We start from the raw sequence: 15,761 nt of genomic DNA on the forward strand, positions 1-15,761 counted from the left end.
AGGTGAATTTTTATCAGTTTTGAAGCCACAATGGAAAGAAAGCGTGACAATAACGTGACATCTGTATCTTAGTCGTCGATAAAATTTGTGTCATTTCTGCCAACATGATTTCACTCATTTAAAGGACGGAGTGATTGATAAACGGGAACCAAAAATCCCCCAAAAAATTCAATGAATAGGATCCAAAAGTTCCAAAATTCTACTACTACATTAAGATTTACTATTAAAGATATGAGTCATCTTGAATTAATAATAGAATAATTTCAGGTTGTAAGTTTGGTCCCAAATGTATATATATACATTTTGGGAAACCGTTTATTTCTTGTGTTTTCTTGTTTTCTGTTTTAACCGAGTCTTTCCACTGTAAACCTTGTGGACTATAAAGACTGAATGGAACTCTATAAAAAGCAGAACCCCCCTCACCTCCTCGCTCTCCGCCTCCCTGCAGGCGGACGCCGACGACATCGACACCTGGATGCTGGACGTGCTGCGGATCGTCTCCAGCGCCGACGTCGGCCACGACGAGTTCTCCACTCAGGCTCTGGTGAAGAAACACAAAGACGTGGCCGAGGAAATCGCCAGCTACCGGCCGGTCATCGAGGCGCTGCACGAGCAGAGCCGCACCCTGCCGGCCGAGAGGGCCGCCTCCGAGGAGGTGCGTCCCGAACAGACCGCCGCTTCTACTTTGTTGTTTCAGTGGGACAAAATCCCTGTAGTAAAAATGAACAGGTTCTTTCCATGAACTACAGCTGTTTATAGAAAAATGATCATTACCTGAGCTTCATCATTCAATATTTATAAAATCTAGAGGATCTGGTTTAAAGGTTAAAAGTGGTCTCATTTTGTCAAACAAGGACTTAAGTTAAAGTACCGACATTTGTTTTAGCTTTTGCTGTCAATCATTTTGTAAGAGCAGGTTTCACTTTTTTCAAATGGTGGATTACTCATTTTGTAACAAAATTCTTAAAGAGAGAAAAAAATATATTTTATTCAATCTGATCATCTTATCTTATCTTATCTCATCTTATCTCATGAAATGATGTAGAAAAAGTTGTCCACATATACCACAGTTCATGTGGTAATCACAATATTGAGCAAATATCACAGTATGATCTTTGGTTTTTTTTGCTCTTCAATTCTCCATTTCTTTAAAATGAAATAGCATAAATTAATGTTTGAGGAGAACAGAGAGATCTGAGGCTAAAAAATCTGTTGAAAAGCCGTCACAGGTATGGGCTGCAGGTTTAAACTTTAAAAGGCTTTTTATGTATATGAATAGGAAAATTTAAATTCCTATGATATGGGACCTTTAGCATTAGAAGCTAAGCCTCCCCTCCTCCCATCTGTTTTCCATAGATGAAAGCTTCTCTAACAGTATACTAGATTTCTCCTCATGTTGGTGGCTGTTTGCTGAACATGCTGCAGGCCACAGTTCCTCCTCACAGTGTTTGGCTCCTGCAGGTCCAGGGCCGGCTGGCGGGCATCGAGGAGCGCTACAAGGAGGTGGCGGAGCTGACCCGGCTCAGGAAGCAGGCCCTGCAGGACGCGCTGGCGCTCTACAAGATGCTGAGCGAGGCCAACGCCTGCGAGGTCTGGATCGACGAGAAGGAGCAGTGGCTCAACAGCATGGAGATCCCAGAGAAGCTGGAGGACCTGGAGGTCATTCAGCACCGGTAGGCTGAGTGTGTGTGTGTGTGTGGGTGTGTGTGGGTGTGTGGGTGTGTGTGGGTGTGTATTGTACTTTGATTATAGCCAGCCTGTCAGAATAGGAATTTTGTCTATCTATATTTGTAGCAGTATTAAAAGTAGTAATAGTATTAGTTTTAGTATTATCAAGAAGAAGAACCAGCTCTTTGTAAACTTATACAAAGTTCTAAAAGTGTTTTAAGTTAAATTAAGTTATCATTATTTATCAATTTATTTTGTATGACACTACAATCACATAAAACCAAACATCATACTTAAATATATTAAGACATACTTTAATATATTAAAATATATTAAAACTAGTAGAACCAGAAGGAACATATAAAATGATTCATGATTAAATTCCTCCCTCTCCCTAAAACACTTGAACTCTGAAGACAGCTGTTAAGAGATGTACTTTGCATTCCTGGCTCCAGTTTGTTGTATTTTTCTTCTTGGTGGGTAACACCCCTTCTCTGGTGGTTGTTGAAAGGCATTCTGGGAAACGTAGTAAATCACTAACTGCAGTAGAAGCAGACGAGGCAGGTTGAGGGAAAGTGGGTTCACCAAAAACATAAATGACACTTCATCACTAAATAACTCCTGGAGTGTGTTGAACATCACAGACTGATGGGATCTGACAGTGATAGAGTTTCCCTTTAAACAGCATCTCTACTCGTCTCTACTCGTCTCTACTCTTCTTCTCTGTCGGTTTCTTCCTCCTCTGTTCTGTTTCCTCGTTGTTTTGTTGTAAACGGCGACAGTAGCGAGAAATGTGTGAGACAAACATTCATTCCAGTCTATGGACGGGAGCCGAGTGTGGGAACCAGACGAGTTTAACTGTTGTTTCCACCAGACTGCAGGTTCCACAGCGTTTAAAAGAGTGTGTGTGTGTGTGTGTGTGTGTGTGTGTGTGTGTGTGTGTGTGTGTGTGTTATTTTGGACTGTGGTTACACGGCTCGTTCACAAACAGCCTCTGGTTCTGGTTTTCGACCACTTGTCTCTCTCCGCATTGTTTGCCCACAATGCATCACATGGATCCTTTCCCAGACGCTGGTTTACTGCTGTGCGTGTGTGTGTGTGTGTGTGTGTGTGTGTGTGTTGGCAGCGTTTGTTACTAAATAGCAGCAGCAGAGCTCAGCTGAAAACAGTTTTCTCTGAATTCACATTTACCTGAAAGGATTTTTTTCCCCTCATAAGTGTAACTGCTGTTTAGTTTATTGGGTAATTTTTAAAATAGGCTACATTAAAAAGTTATTTGCATTTTAGTATTATCAAGAATAACACAAATAGTAAAGGACTTTTACTGCTGTCTTGGTCTTAAAAACAAAATGATACAGGCGAGGCTCATTACATTCTGAAGTGTTTTTTACAATTCATAATGTTCTTGTTCTTTTGTTCTTTTTGTAACTTTATGAATTCTCTCCTGATTTTCTCTCCCTATCTTCCTTCCTCCTCTCCTCTCCTCTCCTCTCCTCTCTCCTCCCTCCCTCCCTCCCTCCCTCGCTCCCTCGCTCCCTCGCTCCCTCCCTCCTTCTGTCCAGGTTTGAGAGTCTGGAGCCGGAGATGAACAGCCAGGCCTCCCGGGTTGCCGTGGTGAACCAGGTTGCTAGGCAACTGATCCACAGCGGACATCCCAGTGAGAAGGAGATCAAAGCCCAGCAGGACAAACTCAACACCAGGTAACTAAACTGGGATTAAACAGGTAATTGAACTGGGATTAAACAGGTAATTGAACTGGGATTAAACAGGTAATTGAACTGGGATTAAACAGGTAATTGAACTGGGATTAAACAGGTAGTTAAACTGGGATTAAACAGGTAATTAAACTGAGATTAAACTGGCCCAACGTACTGTGATAATAAAGACACTCACTGTAGACTGAGGCTTCTTATATTTCTTCTACCTTCTTGTATTTATTTCAACAAACCTCTGTTGTTGCCTCTGTAAATGTAAAATTCATCACTTCTTGTGAGTTGCAAAACAGACATTTTTTTATATAAGTATCAAATTATTACTTTAACAGAAGATGGTATTTCCATATTTCCTCAGGCAGCCTGTTCCAAAGTTGATCAATAGGTTTGGCAGTATTGATGTATTGATGATCAACATGACCCTCTCTGTCCAGATGGAGTCAGTTCCGCGACCTTGTGGACCAGAAGAAGGACAGCCTGAACTCGGCTCTGGGCGTCCAGAACTATCACCTGGAGTGCAACGAGACCAAGTCCTGGATCAAGGAGAAGACCAAGGTACACAACTTTCTAACTGGATGATTAAAAAAGTTTTACTTACTTACTTATCCGTACTACTACTGTTTCTATTCAATATAATTACAATGTACCGGATAATTAAACTCCCTCCTTCGACCCGACCCCAGGTGATCGAGTCGACCCAGGAGCTGGGGAACGACCTGGCGGGGGTGATGGCGCTGCAGAGGAAGCTGACCGGGATGGAGCGGGACCTGGCCGCCATCGAGGACAAGCTGGGCGACCTGGGGAAAGAGGCGGAGCGCCTGGCGTCCGAACACCCGGAGCAGGCCGAAGGCATCAAGGGACGGCTGGCCGAGATCACCGGCGTCTGGGACGAGATGAAGGTGCGATGACATCACACTTTAACTTTCCAGTTTAGTCGTGTGGCTGATCCATCTGTCCAGAGGGATTTATGACTGCAACAGTAGAATAAACTTCAATTCCTACATCAGAAACTAATACTAAGGAGGTCAGAGGTCACAGGACAATATTCCCATGACCCAAAAGTGATCAGTTGACCGATCACTGGTTAATCGAGACTTTTTCGATTTTAATGATGAATTCATATTGTCTGAGGAAAGTCAAAGACTGAAAATTAAAAAGACATTTCTGCATTCTCACTAGGGCCGGGCGATATGGTAGAAATCAATATCACGATAATCATAAGGATTTCGTTTTTTTTTATCGATTATATATCACAATATGGCTCACATCGGTAAAATCACATGTTAAATAATCAAATTAATGTTCATCCCATTGAACTGAATGGTAATGTTAGGTGTGAAATAACATTTTCAAATAATATTCCTTAAGTAGAATTTTCTTGTCATCATCCCAAAATCACATCATCACCATATGATTCCACTGAAAGACGATAAACGATAATATTGATTTATTGATATTAAACTTCTAAACTTTGCTGCTGTAACTCTCATTTCACGTCTGGGAAAAGTGTCTACATCATATGTTCATACCCACATCATTTTATTTCTCTCACTTAATTTTCCACTCTGAGACTACTGGATAGAGTCTGTCTGTCTCCATCTTCCTCTCTGTCCTCTCTTTCTCCCGTCTCTCTAAATACGAACCCGTCTGTCTTCCGTCTCCATCTTCCTCTCTCTCTCCTCTCTATCTTCTGTCTCTCCGTCTCCATCTTCCTCTCTCTCCTCTCTATCTTCTGTCTCTCCGTCTCCATCTTCCTCTCTCTCCTCTCTATCTTCTGTCTCTCTAAATACGAACCCGTCTGTCTTCCGTCTCCATCTTCCTCTCTCTCCTCTCTATCTTCTGTCTCTCTAAATACGAACCCGTCTGTCTTCTGTCTCCATCTTCCTCTCTCTCCTCTCTATCTTCTGTCTCTCTAACTACGAACCCGTCTGTCTTCTGTCTCCATCTTCCTCTCTCTCCTCTCTTTCTCCCGTCTCTCTAAATACGAACCCGTCTGTCTTCCGTCTCCATCTTCCTCTCTCTCTCCTCTCTTTCTCCCGTCTCTCTAAATACGAACCCGTCTGTCTTCCGTCTCCATCTTCCTCTCTCTCCTCTCTTTCTCCCGTCTCTCTAAATACGAACCCGTCTGTCTTCCGTCTCCATCTTCCTCTCTCTCCTCTCTATCTTCTGTCTCTCCGTCTCCATCTTCCTCTCTCCTCTCTTTCTCCCGTCTCTCTAAATACGAACCCGTCTGTCTTCCATCTCCATCTTCCTCTCTCTCCTCTCTATCTTCTGTCTCTCCGTCTCCATCTTCCTCTCTCTCCTCTCTTTCTCCCGTCTCTCTAAATACGAACCCGTCTCTCTTCCGTCTCCAGGACACCATGAAGAACCGGGAGGAGTCTCTGGGCGAGGCCAGCAAGCTGCAGCAGTTCCTGCGGGAGCTGGACGACTTCCAGTCCTGGCTGTCCCGCACGCAGACCGCCATCGCCTCCGAGGACATGCCCAACACGCTGGCCGAGGCCGAGAAGCTGCTGGCCCAGCACGAGGGCATCAAGAACGAGATCCGCAACTACGAGGAGGACTACCAGAAGATGCGGGACATGGGGGAGATGGTGACGCAGGGCCAGACCGACGCCCAGTACATGTTCCTCAGGCAGAGGCTGCAGGCGCTCGACACCGGCTGGAACGAACTGCACAAGATGTGGGAGAACCGCCAGAACCTGCTGTCCCAGTCCCACGCTTACCAGCTGTTCCTCAGGGACACCAAGCAGGCCGAGGCCTTCCTCAACAACCAGGTACACTGAGAGACTGAGAGAACTACAGCGTCCTATTTAACTTAAGTAGAAGTAAAAGTACGGGTGTAGAAATCTGCTGCAGTGAAAGTAAAAAGTGTGTGATTTAAAATGTCCTCAGAGTAAAAGTTCCTGAGTTCCTCTTTAGAACAGAGAACGTTGTTAGCTGTGATCTTTTCCATGTGATTCTAAAAGGAGAGAGGTCAGAGTTCAAACTAGATTCTTTTCACTGGAAACATTAGAAACGACAAAATAAAGTGCAGAAACAAAGTAAAGTCAGATTCCTCTTCTCACTGTGAATGGATCCACAGTTTGTCAGTTTTTAAAACAACATACAAAGTGCTTTCTAAAACAATTAAGATAAATAGAGTAAGAGACTACATAGAACGGAAAACAAGAGTAGATTAAAAATGAAACTAGACATGAAGTAAAGGTAAAATAATAAAAAAGAAGAATATAAGGAGAAAGACAGGATTACAAACAAAAAATGGGACATAAAAGAACATTATAAAAGAGAAGTGATTTAAAAGAAGCTTCTGATCTGGCAGCCTGCGTTCCTCTGGCAGGGCGTGATGATTATTATTATGATAGATATAATACATTATACAAGATTATCTACATAACAGCTGTTCCCAAGAGACACCAAATGTGCCGATGATTCCCTCGTTCAGCAGCTAAACATACAGATACAGAGGAACTTCCTGTTTTTCATTTGCACATTTTTCACTGCGACTTCCGGCTGTTCTTTTCGTGGAAGTTAGAGAGTCTGAGGCAAAAAAAAAAAAAGACAAAAACAAAAATGACACCCGCTGTTCCCAGCAGGTACGAGACCCACATGTACATCAGCGGTGCGTGCCTAACGAGGGAGTGAATTAGTGTCTGAGTTAGCAAATCATGTGGCTGTTGTCATGTGATCCGACCGCAAAGTGAAGTTAGCAGCCTGACGCTAACACACACAGACGGCTCTGTCACTGAGATCAATGGACAAATCTGTAATTGGGCATTAGTGCTGTCCAGTACAATGGAGATTAACCCACATCGCTCTCTCTCTCACACACACACACACACACTTTCTCTTACAGTTCCTCTTTATCTCATTTTCTCTCTCTTGTTTGGAGCAGAAGAGCTTCATTTCAACAACAATTGCACAAAAAGTGATGAAAATGATGGAAAAGAAAGACAAAGTACCTGAAAGAGTGTTTGCTGTGATGAAACTGGGCTTTTTCACAAATCTCAAGGCACAAAATGACCATAATGTATCAGTGGGGTTGAGAGGGTTGTTGATCAGTACCAATGAGTCAATGATTACCTGACCAGCTGCTGAGATTTCCGACTTTTTAAAACTCACTTTCTGGCCCGTACTTTGTTTTGGAACAAAAACTCCTCACCTGCTGCAGTTTCAAGACACTTCTAAGAAAAGTCAAAGATTTCTTAATTCCCCTTTGAGTCAAATCAAGTGTGGGGAAATCAGCATATTTATCGGTTACACAATAATCACCATTATACAAAATTTATACTCTTCTGCTTTTCACTCCTTCCTCGGTCCCTCCATCCATCAGGAATGCATCTCGGCCCGCCGGCTTTGAGAGCTGCAGAGGCGCCATCAAGTGGTAGAAAGCTGTCATTACAACCACTTCCATATTTAGATATTTCATTAAACAATTAACATTAAATTAAACAATCAGACAAAAACAAAAGAAACGAATACTAATAATAGGTCAAATATTTCACAAAAATGCAATTTATAAAAAAGTTGTATATATGTAAATGCATACATGCACATAAACATACACTACAACCATCTGAGAGTAACTTATCTTCTACCGTTCACTCCTTCCCTCCATCCACCAGGAATATGACAGATACCAAGAAACTTTAAAGGGGGGCAGACGACGCCATCTAGTGGCAGAAACTCTTAATTACAACCATTTTACAGTCGCGTCTCTCCTACTTTTCTATTCCTCCCTCCATCAGGAATACATTGAGAGGGGCGGAGGGCGCCATCAAGTGATCCAAGTTCCTCATTTAACCTTACAGTAGTCTTACAGTAACCCTCCTTCTTCTTCTTCTTCTACCTTTCTGTCCATCAGGAGTACGTCCTGGCGCACACGGAGATGCCCACCACGCTGGAGGCGGCGGAGGCTGCAATCAAGAGGCAGGAGGACTTCATGACCACCATGGACGCCAACGAGGAGAAGATCAGCGGCGTGGTCGACACCGGCCGCCGCCTGGTCGCCGACGGCAACATCAACGCCGAGCGCATCCAGGAGAAGGTGGACTCCATCGACCAGAGGTGAGGATACAGTTTCTTTTGGGGAATTAATTATATGTGAGAATATCGTGTAGCTGCAGCGCTTGTAGTCTGCTTGGAGGTTGATTGCTTTGAAAATGATAAAAAATAAAATAGCTTAAGGGGCGAGGGCAGCCTGCAGGATGGAGAAGCAGGTTTGTGACTGGAAGATCTCCCTGGATGGTTAGGAAGTTAAAGTGAATCAGTAACACTCTCCCCTCCCTCATCTACTGTTGACTAGCCCTTGAGCAAGGCACTGAACCCAGTGGCCAACAGTAGAAGAAAGGAGTAGAAGGAACTGAATATGAAGGCTTAAAAAATAGCTTCTATCAGACCTTAAATCACCTTATATGGAAGTAAGAATGTGTCCTAAATTGACTTGATTGGTAAAATAAGATAAAGGTGAAAAAAAATAATGTGACACTGACTTAAATATATTGATTATTGATCATTGTTCTGCAGACATAAGAAGAACCGTGCAGCAGCCAGCGACCTGCTGATGAAGCTGAAGGACAACAGAGACCTGCAGAAGTTCCTGCAGGACTGCCAGGAGGTGAAACATCACAGCTGCTGAATTCATACACTGGTCCTGGCAACGAATCCAGTTGATTTCATAGATGCATCTGCAAAATTATGCTAAATATCTTGAGTAACTTAAATTGCTGCAGAGTCCTCGGTTCTACAGACGCATGGTTAAGGCAGCGACCACACTGATCCGCTGTGTCTGTTGTCCGGACAGCACTGATGATCCGTCCACCTTTCAGATTTCCATCCATTCAGTTTTCACAAACAGAAAGTTAAACCCAGTTGAACTTTTTCTGGACAGACAGATTCATCACCATCCGCTCAGCCAATTAGAGACGTTCCCACGTTTGTTTTGGACCATCCAGTCCAGAAATAGCGGCGAACACAGAGACAACGGTACGACCAAACGAAAGATAAAACAGAGAAAGCTGGGTAAAACATTGGGATGATTGTAGGTTTTCCAGTTTAGTTTCTTATTGAATTTATACGTCTGCCTCGTCCACCATGTTGCCGTTCCAACACGGCCCAACGGACAGAAATCTATCCGTCAATAATTCTGTCCGTTTTCTGATGGATCAGTGTGTCCGCCGCCTTAATTCGTTGGGACAAATCAGTGCTCTTGGGTCCTAAATGCTCACCTTGAAATGAAAGTATCTGTCTGTGAAATTTATTGAAGTAATTTCTTGTTTGTGTGTGTGTAGCTGTCCCTGTGGATCAATGAGAAGATGCTGACAGCGCAGGACATGTCGTACGACGAGGCCAGGAACCTCCACAGCAAGTGGCTCAAACACCAGGCCTTCATGGCCGAACTGCAGTCCAACAAGGAGTGGCTGGACAAGATCGAGAAGGTATGGAGGGGGGAGAGGAAGGAAGGAGAGAGGGATGAAGGATGGAAGGAGGGAGGGATGAAGGGAGAGAGGGAGTGACAGATAGAAAGTGGGTTGACATGCTAATGAAAAGGAGGATGAGGCCTTTTGGGCTGAAGGGCAGTTCAAGAAGAAATGTCTGGATAAGATAGAGGGAGGGAAAGGAAGAGGAGGAGGAGGGAATAATGGAGGAAAGGAGTGATGGAAGGGGGAGAAAGGGATAGAGAGAGGGATTGGGTTTTAAAAACGAGAGCAAAAGCCTTTCCAGGGGAACCGCAGGACAGCAAAGAAGAGAAGAAACGACTGAACAAGACAGAAGGGATGGAGAGAAAGGGAGGGAAAGAGGGATAAATTGGGGGAATAAGCGAGGGATACAATTGGAAGTGAGATGAGATGGTATTGATAGGTTATTGGATAGAGAGACCATCGTCATCAACAGTGCCAGCTAAATGACTAAAAATGTAAAAAGGAGATAAAATAAGAAAACAAAAGGGAAGGAGAGCAGAAATGGGATCAGATAGGTGGACTAGAAAGAATAAAAGAGAGTTGTTGAAGAATGTAAACGGACTTCCTTCCTCTCCCTCCTCGGTCGTCCAGGACGGCACGGCGCTGATAGCGGAGAAACCGGAGACGGAGTCCATGGTGAAGGAGAAGCTGTCGTCTCTGAAGTCGATGTGGGAGGAGCTCGAGTCGACCACGCAGACCAAGGCCAAGTGTCTGTTTGACGCCAACAAGGCGGAGCTGTTCACGCAGAGCTGCGCCGACCTGGACAAGTGGCTGGGCGGCCTGGACGGACAGCTGCAGTCCGACGACTACGGCAAAGACCTCACCTCCGTCAACATCCTGCTCAAGAAACAGCAGGTGAGGATTGGACGATCTGGCTGTCAGTCACGTGTGTCGGCGCTGTTGATAGGTTGCAGCAAAACTGAGAATCCAAAGAGATGAGCAAACGAAAAGTAGATATTCTGCTCGGGAAACTACAGGTTAGTTTGGATCCCTCTGACACATTCGGTGAGGATTGGCCGATTGATTGGTTAAAGCAATATGTCAACTGATCACTGATTGACAGTATTTCTCCTTATCATTGTAGCATAGTAGTTGAACTTCTGTAGGTCTAGGTTTGTCCCCCTCAGCTAGTGTTGGGTCCATCTTCAGGCGGTCTGCAAACAGTTTCTTTGCTCAGTCTTTTGCTTCAAGTTTTATTGTTTGAATCAAGATTATACCCAATCGTCATTTGGAGGTCCAGTTGTAATCTACAAATCCTGTTTGGCTGATGAGACGGTCAAAGTGGTGGTGCATCTTGGGACGTACCGGCCGCTGTTGCTGTTGGACCGTAAAGTAGCGTGCTGGTAGCTTTATAGTGAACTCAGCCAAGGAGCTGATATTTCCGTCAATGTTAGTTTGTTCTGTCTGTCTGTCAGCAGGATGTCTCAAAAACGTATAAATGGATTTCAGTGAACTTTGGTAGACAGCTCGGCCTTGGGCCAACGAACAACTGATTAGATTTTGGTGGTCATCCGGATCTGGGATGTCCGCCATTAGATGATTATCCGTTTTTAGCCAGAACTGTGAGAGAACTAACTGAGATAAAGACTTGATACCAAACCCTGAAGGCGTGTTTGAGGGTCAGAAAATCAGTTTAACTTAAATTTACATGACAGGAATGATGTGTTTGGGTGTAACAGCAAGTTGGAGAGTTGTTCAGCGTTTGTGCCTTCTGGATATACTGTAGATGTGCAGCAGGTCATCCACAGGCAGAGGGCTTGGACATCTGTACATGCTGCAGAAGAAGTTTCCTTGTCTTATGCTCAGCCTCATTCTGAGTTTTGCTGCGTCTGACAAAGCTGTTTATGCACGATCGGTTCTCTTCGATGGTTTATGCCTTCCTGTGGCAGCGTTACTGACCGGTCCGCTCTGCTCTGCTGCCTGCTGTCTCCATGTTAGTCTTCACTGTCTCTGTTTCGTTCGGTCACAGCTGGAACTTCCCGTTAACACTGAGATGTTTCAATTTGACGGCGGTTTCCCTTCCCCAAGCTTCAGGGCGGGACTGATACTGATCCTGAAAGGGAAAGTTGAGGGTTTGTAAATATATTCTGACCACTGAATACCTGGCATGGTGAGAATTGAAGGGTTCTGGTGATTTTGCGGTGGCTCTCCTGATGTTTGGTGACTTTTCTGAATTATTTAGTTCTAATGATCCCCAAACCGGCCAGGAATTATTTGCTGCTAACATTTTTTTATAATCTATTTTGATCAAGCAGAAGTTGACTTTCCAGCTCCACCCTGCTTTATATCTATACAGTTCCACATATTCACACAGGGAGATGAGCACTAAAACCAATATTTTTACCCACTGAGCAGTTGCACAGGAGCAGTTACGGTTAAGTGCCACATCCATCCAGTCCAGTTTAAGATGTAGTTAAGTACAATACTTAAGTCAAAACATACTGAAGTAAAAGTACTGACTTGAAAAAATGCTAAAAAGTACACAAAAAGCTACTCAATTTTTGTACCGAGTTAACATGCATTGTACATGCATTGTTGCTTCCAACCTTGCAATAAAGTTTTCTAAATGTGAATACCTGAAATAAAAACTAACGTCTCACTTACAGTAAGAAGTTAGCTATTGACATTAACAATGATTAGGATTCATAATGACTCATTATTCATTATATTACATTCGTTTTCTTGAATCTTGAATTATTCATCATAGGCTGAAACTTATTGTTGATTTTATCGTTAGTCACACTGAATAAGAAAGTCAGCTATTACAGTATAAAATTGTAAGTGAGTGTCAGAGTTCAGGGTGTCTCGTTGTTGTTGATTGATTTATTGCTTTTACAGCTAATCTTACGGCTTTAATTTATTGATGAGTGGGTTGATTATTGATAGTGGTAAAGCAAGGCTGCTTTTATATATGGTTAATTCGTTAAATCTTTTATACATTTACTTAAATCAGTCATTTATTTATTTATTTATTCATTGATTCATTTATACATTACGTAATTTATTAATTAATTGATTTATACATTCATTCACCCAATCATCCAGTCATTTATTCATTCAGCCATTCACACATGCATTCATTCATTCATTTTTACAATAATCCAAGCCTGTATTGTCCAAGTGAGTAGTCTAACCACCATTACATAATTCTTATCCTGGTGTTTGTGTATGGGCGAACACACACACACACACACACACACACACACACACTTCTGTACACACACACACACAAACACATATCTACAAAGTTGCAGTAGTACACACTCTCACACACTCACAGCAGTTATATAATCTCTCATTTGATGTGTTATGAGCCAGCACTGTGTGTGTGTGTGTGCGTGTGTGTGTGTGTGTGTGTGTGTGTGTGTGTCTTCCCACCAGTAGCAGAGAGAGTGAAAGCGTGAAACAAGCTTGAAGCTTGATATTGGTATTTAGGAGATGCCAGCAGCCTGTTAGACGTACAATCATTTTACTGCTTGTTATCATCGATCTTATTCCCATTATAGCTGCAGTGTAATTGTGTGTGTGAGAGAGAGAGAGAGAGAGAGAGAGAGAGATCATTACCACGGTGTTTGATCTGTTAAAGAGAGAGAGGAGAGGAGAGGAGAGAGACAGGGAGACGAGCAGAGCGCAGAGCGAGCGTCTGGCCTCGCTTTATCAGACTGGAGGCTGCAGAGCATGCTGTAGATCTCTCTCTCTCTCTCTCTCTCTCCCTCTCTCTCTCTCTCTCCCCTCATCTTCCTCTCCTCTCATCCGGGTCGGTCGGTCCACCTCGACTTCTTCTCAGGTCTGATTTCAATCCAGACTTTTCGTTTTCGTTTCCTTTTTTTTTTTTTTTTTTGATCTGATGCTGTGGATCAGAGGTTCAGACGGCAGACAGTCGACTGGCTGCTGCAGATAATCGTATCAGTTTGATTTATTTTTATTTTTTCAGATGATTTTATGAGTGATGCATCAGGGTTTTTTTAGATGATTTTGAGCCTGTTTTCAGAGAGATTTAGAGATTTGAAATGGGCCGATGAGAAGAGAAGAAGGTCTTTTTTACTTCCTGTTGGTTGATAGTGGGGGTTGAACCTGACACTCCTGTTGCAGAGTGTAATTTTAAGTATTTATTTATTTCATATGACTAAATGTATAGTTTTTATTTAATTTATTTTTAATTTATTTTACTTCATTTTATTTAAATTTAATTGTTTTATTTTATTTTATTAAATGTGTTTTATTTTAATTTATACATTTATTTTTATTTATTAATTTGTATATATAGTTGTTTATAGCCACTTTTCCTATATTGTATTGAATATTGTTATTATATTGAATATTGTTCCTTTTTTTATATATATATATTTTGTTATTCCTTGTTTCTCTGCCTTTTTTTTGAACACTGTAAACTCTTCTTCTTCTTCTTCTTCTTCTTCTTCTTCTTCTTCTTCTTCCTTGTAGTAGAAGCAGTAGTACTAGTAGTAGTGGTAGTAGTAGTACTTTTACTATTACCACTACTGTCACATCAGTTCAGTCTCTCTAACTGCTACCTGTGCTCCTCCTCCTCAGATGCTGGAGAGCCAGGTGGAGGTGCGTCAGAAGGAGGTGGAGGAGCTGCAGACCCAGGCCCAGGCGCTCAGCCAGGAGGGGAAGGGCTCCGAGGAGGTGGACGGCCAGAGGATCGGCGTGGAGAACAAGTTCCAGTCCCTCCAGGCACCGCTGAAGAAGAGGCGCGACAACCTCATGGCCTCCCGCGAGATCCACCAGTTCAACAGGGACGTGGAGGACGAGATCGTAAGTAACGTGAAATCAATACTGCACCGGGTTTTAGTATCCATATCAACTGTAGGCATCAAATCTTATTTAAAAGTATCAAAAAGCTTCAAAATGTTGGATTTAACATCATGCTCAGATTTTCTGCTCAGCTAAGTTCTTACTGAGGGGGAAAAGTAAAAAAAAATCCCTCCGTCTTTAGTTCTTTTTTTATTTCTTTACCTCGTATTTCTTCTTTCTCACCTGATCATTCTCGGGTCACAAGAATATTGTCAGAGCGCTGACCTCTGACCTTTGACCCCGTTCCTGTTGGTTGCTTGTAGTGTTGGTGATCTAGGAACTGAAGCTGATTCTGCTGTTGAGCTCACTGTAAGCCTCTCTGCATCAGAGTCACAGCTAAATGACATGAAGTGAAATCATTTAACAAAGAATCTAGTATCAGTAGCAGTAATAGTACTAGCAGTAATAGTAGCAGTAGTCATAATAGTAGTAGCAGTAATAGTACTAGTTGTAGTAGCAGTAGAAGTAGTAGCAGTAATAGTACTACTACAAGTAGTAGTACTAGTAGTAGCAATAATAGTACTAGTTGTAGTAGTAGTAGAGGCAGTAATAGTACTAGCAGTAGCAGTAGTAGTAGTAGTAGTAGTAGTAGAAGAAGTAGTAGTAGTACTAGTACAATTCCTTTCTCACTGAAACTGAAAGTGACTCGGTTCAGACAGAGCAGATCCATCATGACAGTAAACATCATCAGTGGTTAAAGTGCTGGAAAACACACTGAGAAAAATGGGTCACAGTAATAATTTCAAAGCCTCACTGCACTGGAACAAATAATGACAGATTAATATGTGTGTGTGTGTGTGTGTGTGTGTGTGTGTGTGTGTGTTCTCCAGCTGTGGGTTGAGGAGAGGATGCCTCTGGCCACGTCCACCGACCACGGACACAACCTGCAGACCGTCCAGCTGCTCATCAAGAAGAACCAGGTACAGCCACACACACACACACACACACACACACACACACACGCACACACACACACACACACACACCCCTGTGCCTGGTTAAATGAAAATAAAGGACACCCTGGAGCCCTTAAAAATTATACACTGACTGTACAAGTAATTTGCTACACAAGTTATTACACAATCCACATCTCAGTAGTCTCAGCCTC

General features: G+C 42.9%; 1 protein-coding gene across 3 annotated transcripts in view; it reads left to right on the forward strand.

Moving 5' to 3' along the window:
• The window catches only part of LOC139922619 (spectrin beta chain, non-erythrocytic 1), a 106,491-nt gene that overhangs the window by 59,609 nt on the left and 31,121 nt on the right, over window positions 1-15,761 (forward strand). For all 3 annotated transcript variants that reach the window (XM_078288767.1, XM_078288765.1, XM_078288766.1), the window contains exons 17-28: window positions 449-655; window positions 1,462-1,673; window positions 3,231-3,368; window positions 3,815-3,935; window positions 4,064-4,279; window positions 5,735-6,154; window positions 8,242-8,444; window positions 8,904-8,994; window positions 9,668-9,814; window positions 10,430-10,693; window positions 14,390-14,614; window positions 15,484-15,573. In XM_078288767.1, the coding sequence (XP_078144893.1) occupies window positions 449-655; window positions 1,462-1,673; window positions 3,231-3,368; window positions 3,815-3,935; window positions 4,064-4,279; window positions 5,735-6,154; window positions 8,242-8,444; window positions 8,904-8,994; window positions 9,668-9,814; window positions 10,430-10,693; window positions 14,390-14,614; window positions 15,484-15,573 (2,334 nt within the window). The remainder of the gene's footprint in view (window positions 1-448; window positions 656-1,461; window positions 1,674-3,230; window positions 3,369-3,814; window positions 3,936-4,063; window positions 4,280-5,734; window positions 6,155-8,241; window positions 8,445-8,903; window positions 8,995-9,667; window positions 9,815-10,429; window positions 10,694-14,389; window positions 14,615-15,483; window positions 15,574-15,761) is intronic.

The sequence above is a fragment of the Centroberyx gerrardi genome, chromosome 15 (assembly GCF_048128805.1).
Source record: "Centroberyx gerrardi isolate f3 chromosome 15, fCenGer3.hap1.cur.20231027, whole genome shotgun sequence".
In the NCBI taxonomy this organism is placed as follows: domain Eukaryota; kingdom Metazoa; phylum Chordata; class Actinopteri; order Beryciformes; family Berycidae; genus Centroberyx; species Centroberyx gerrardi.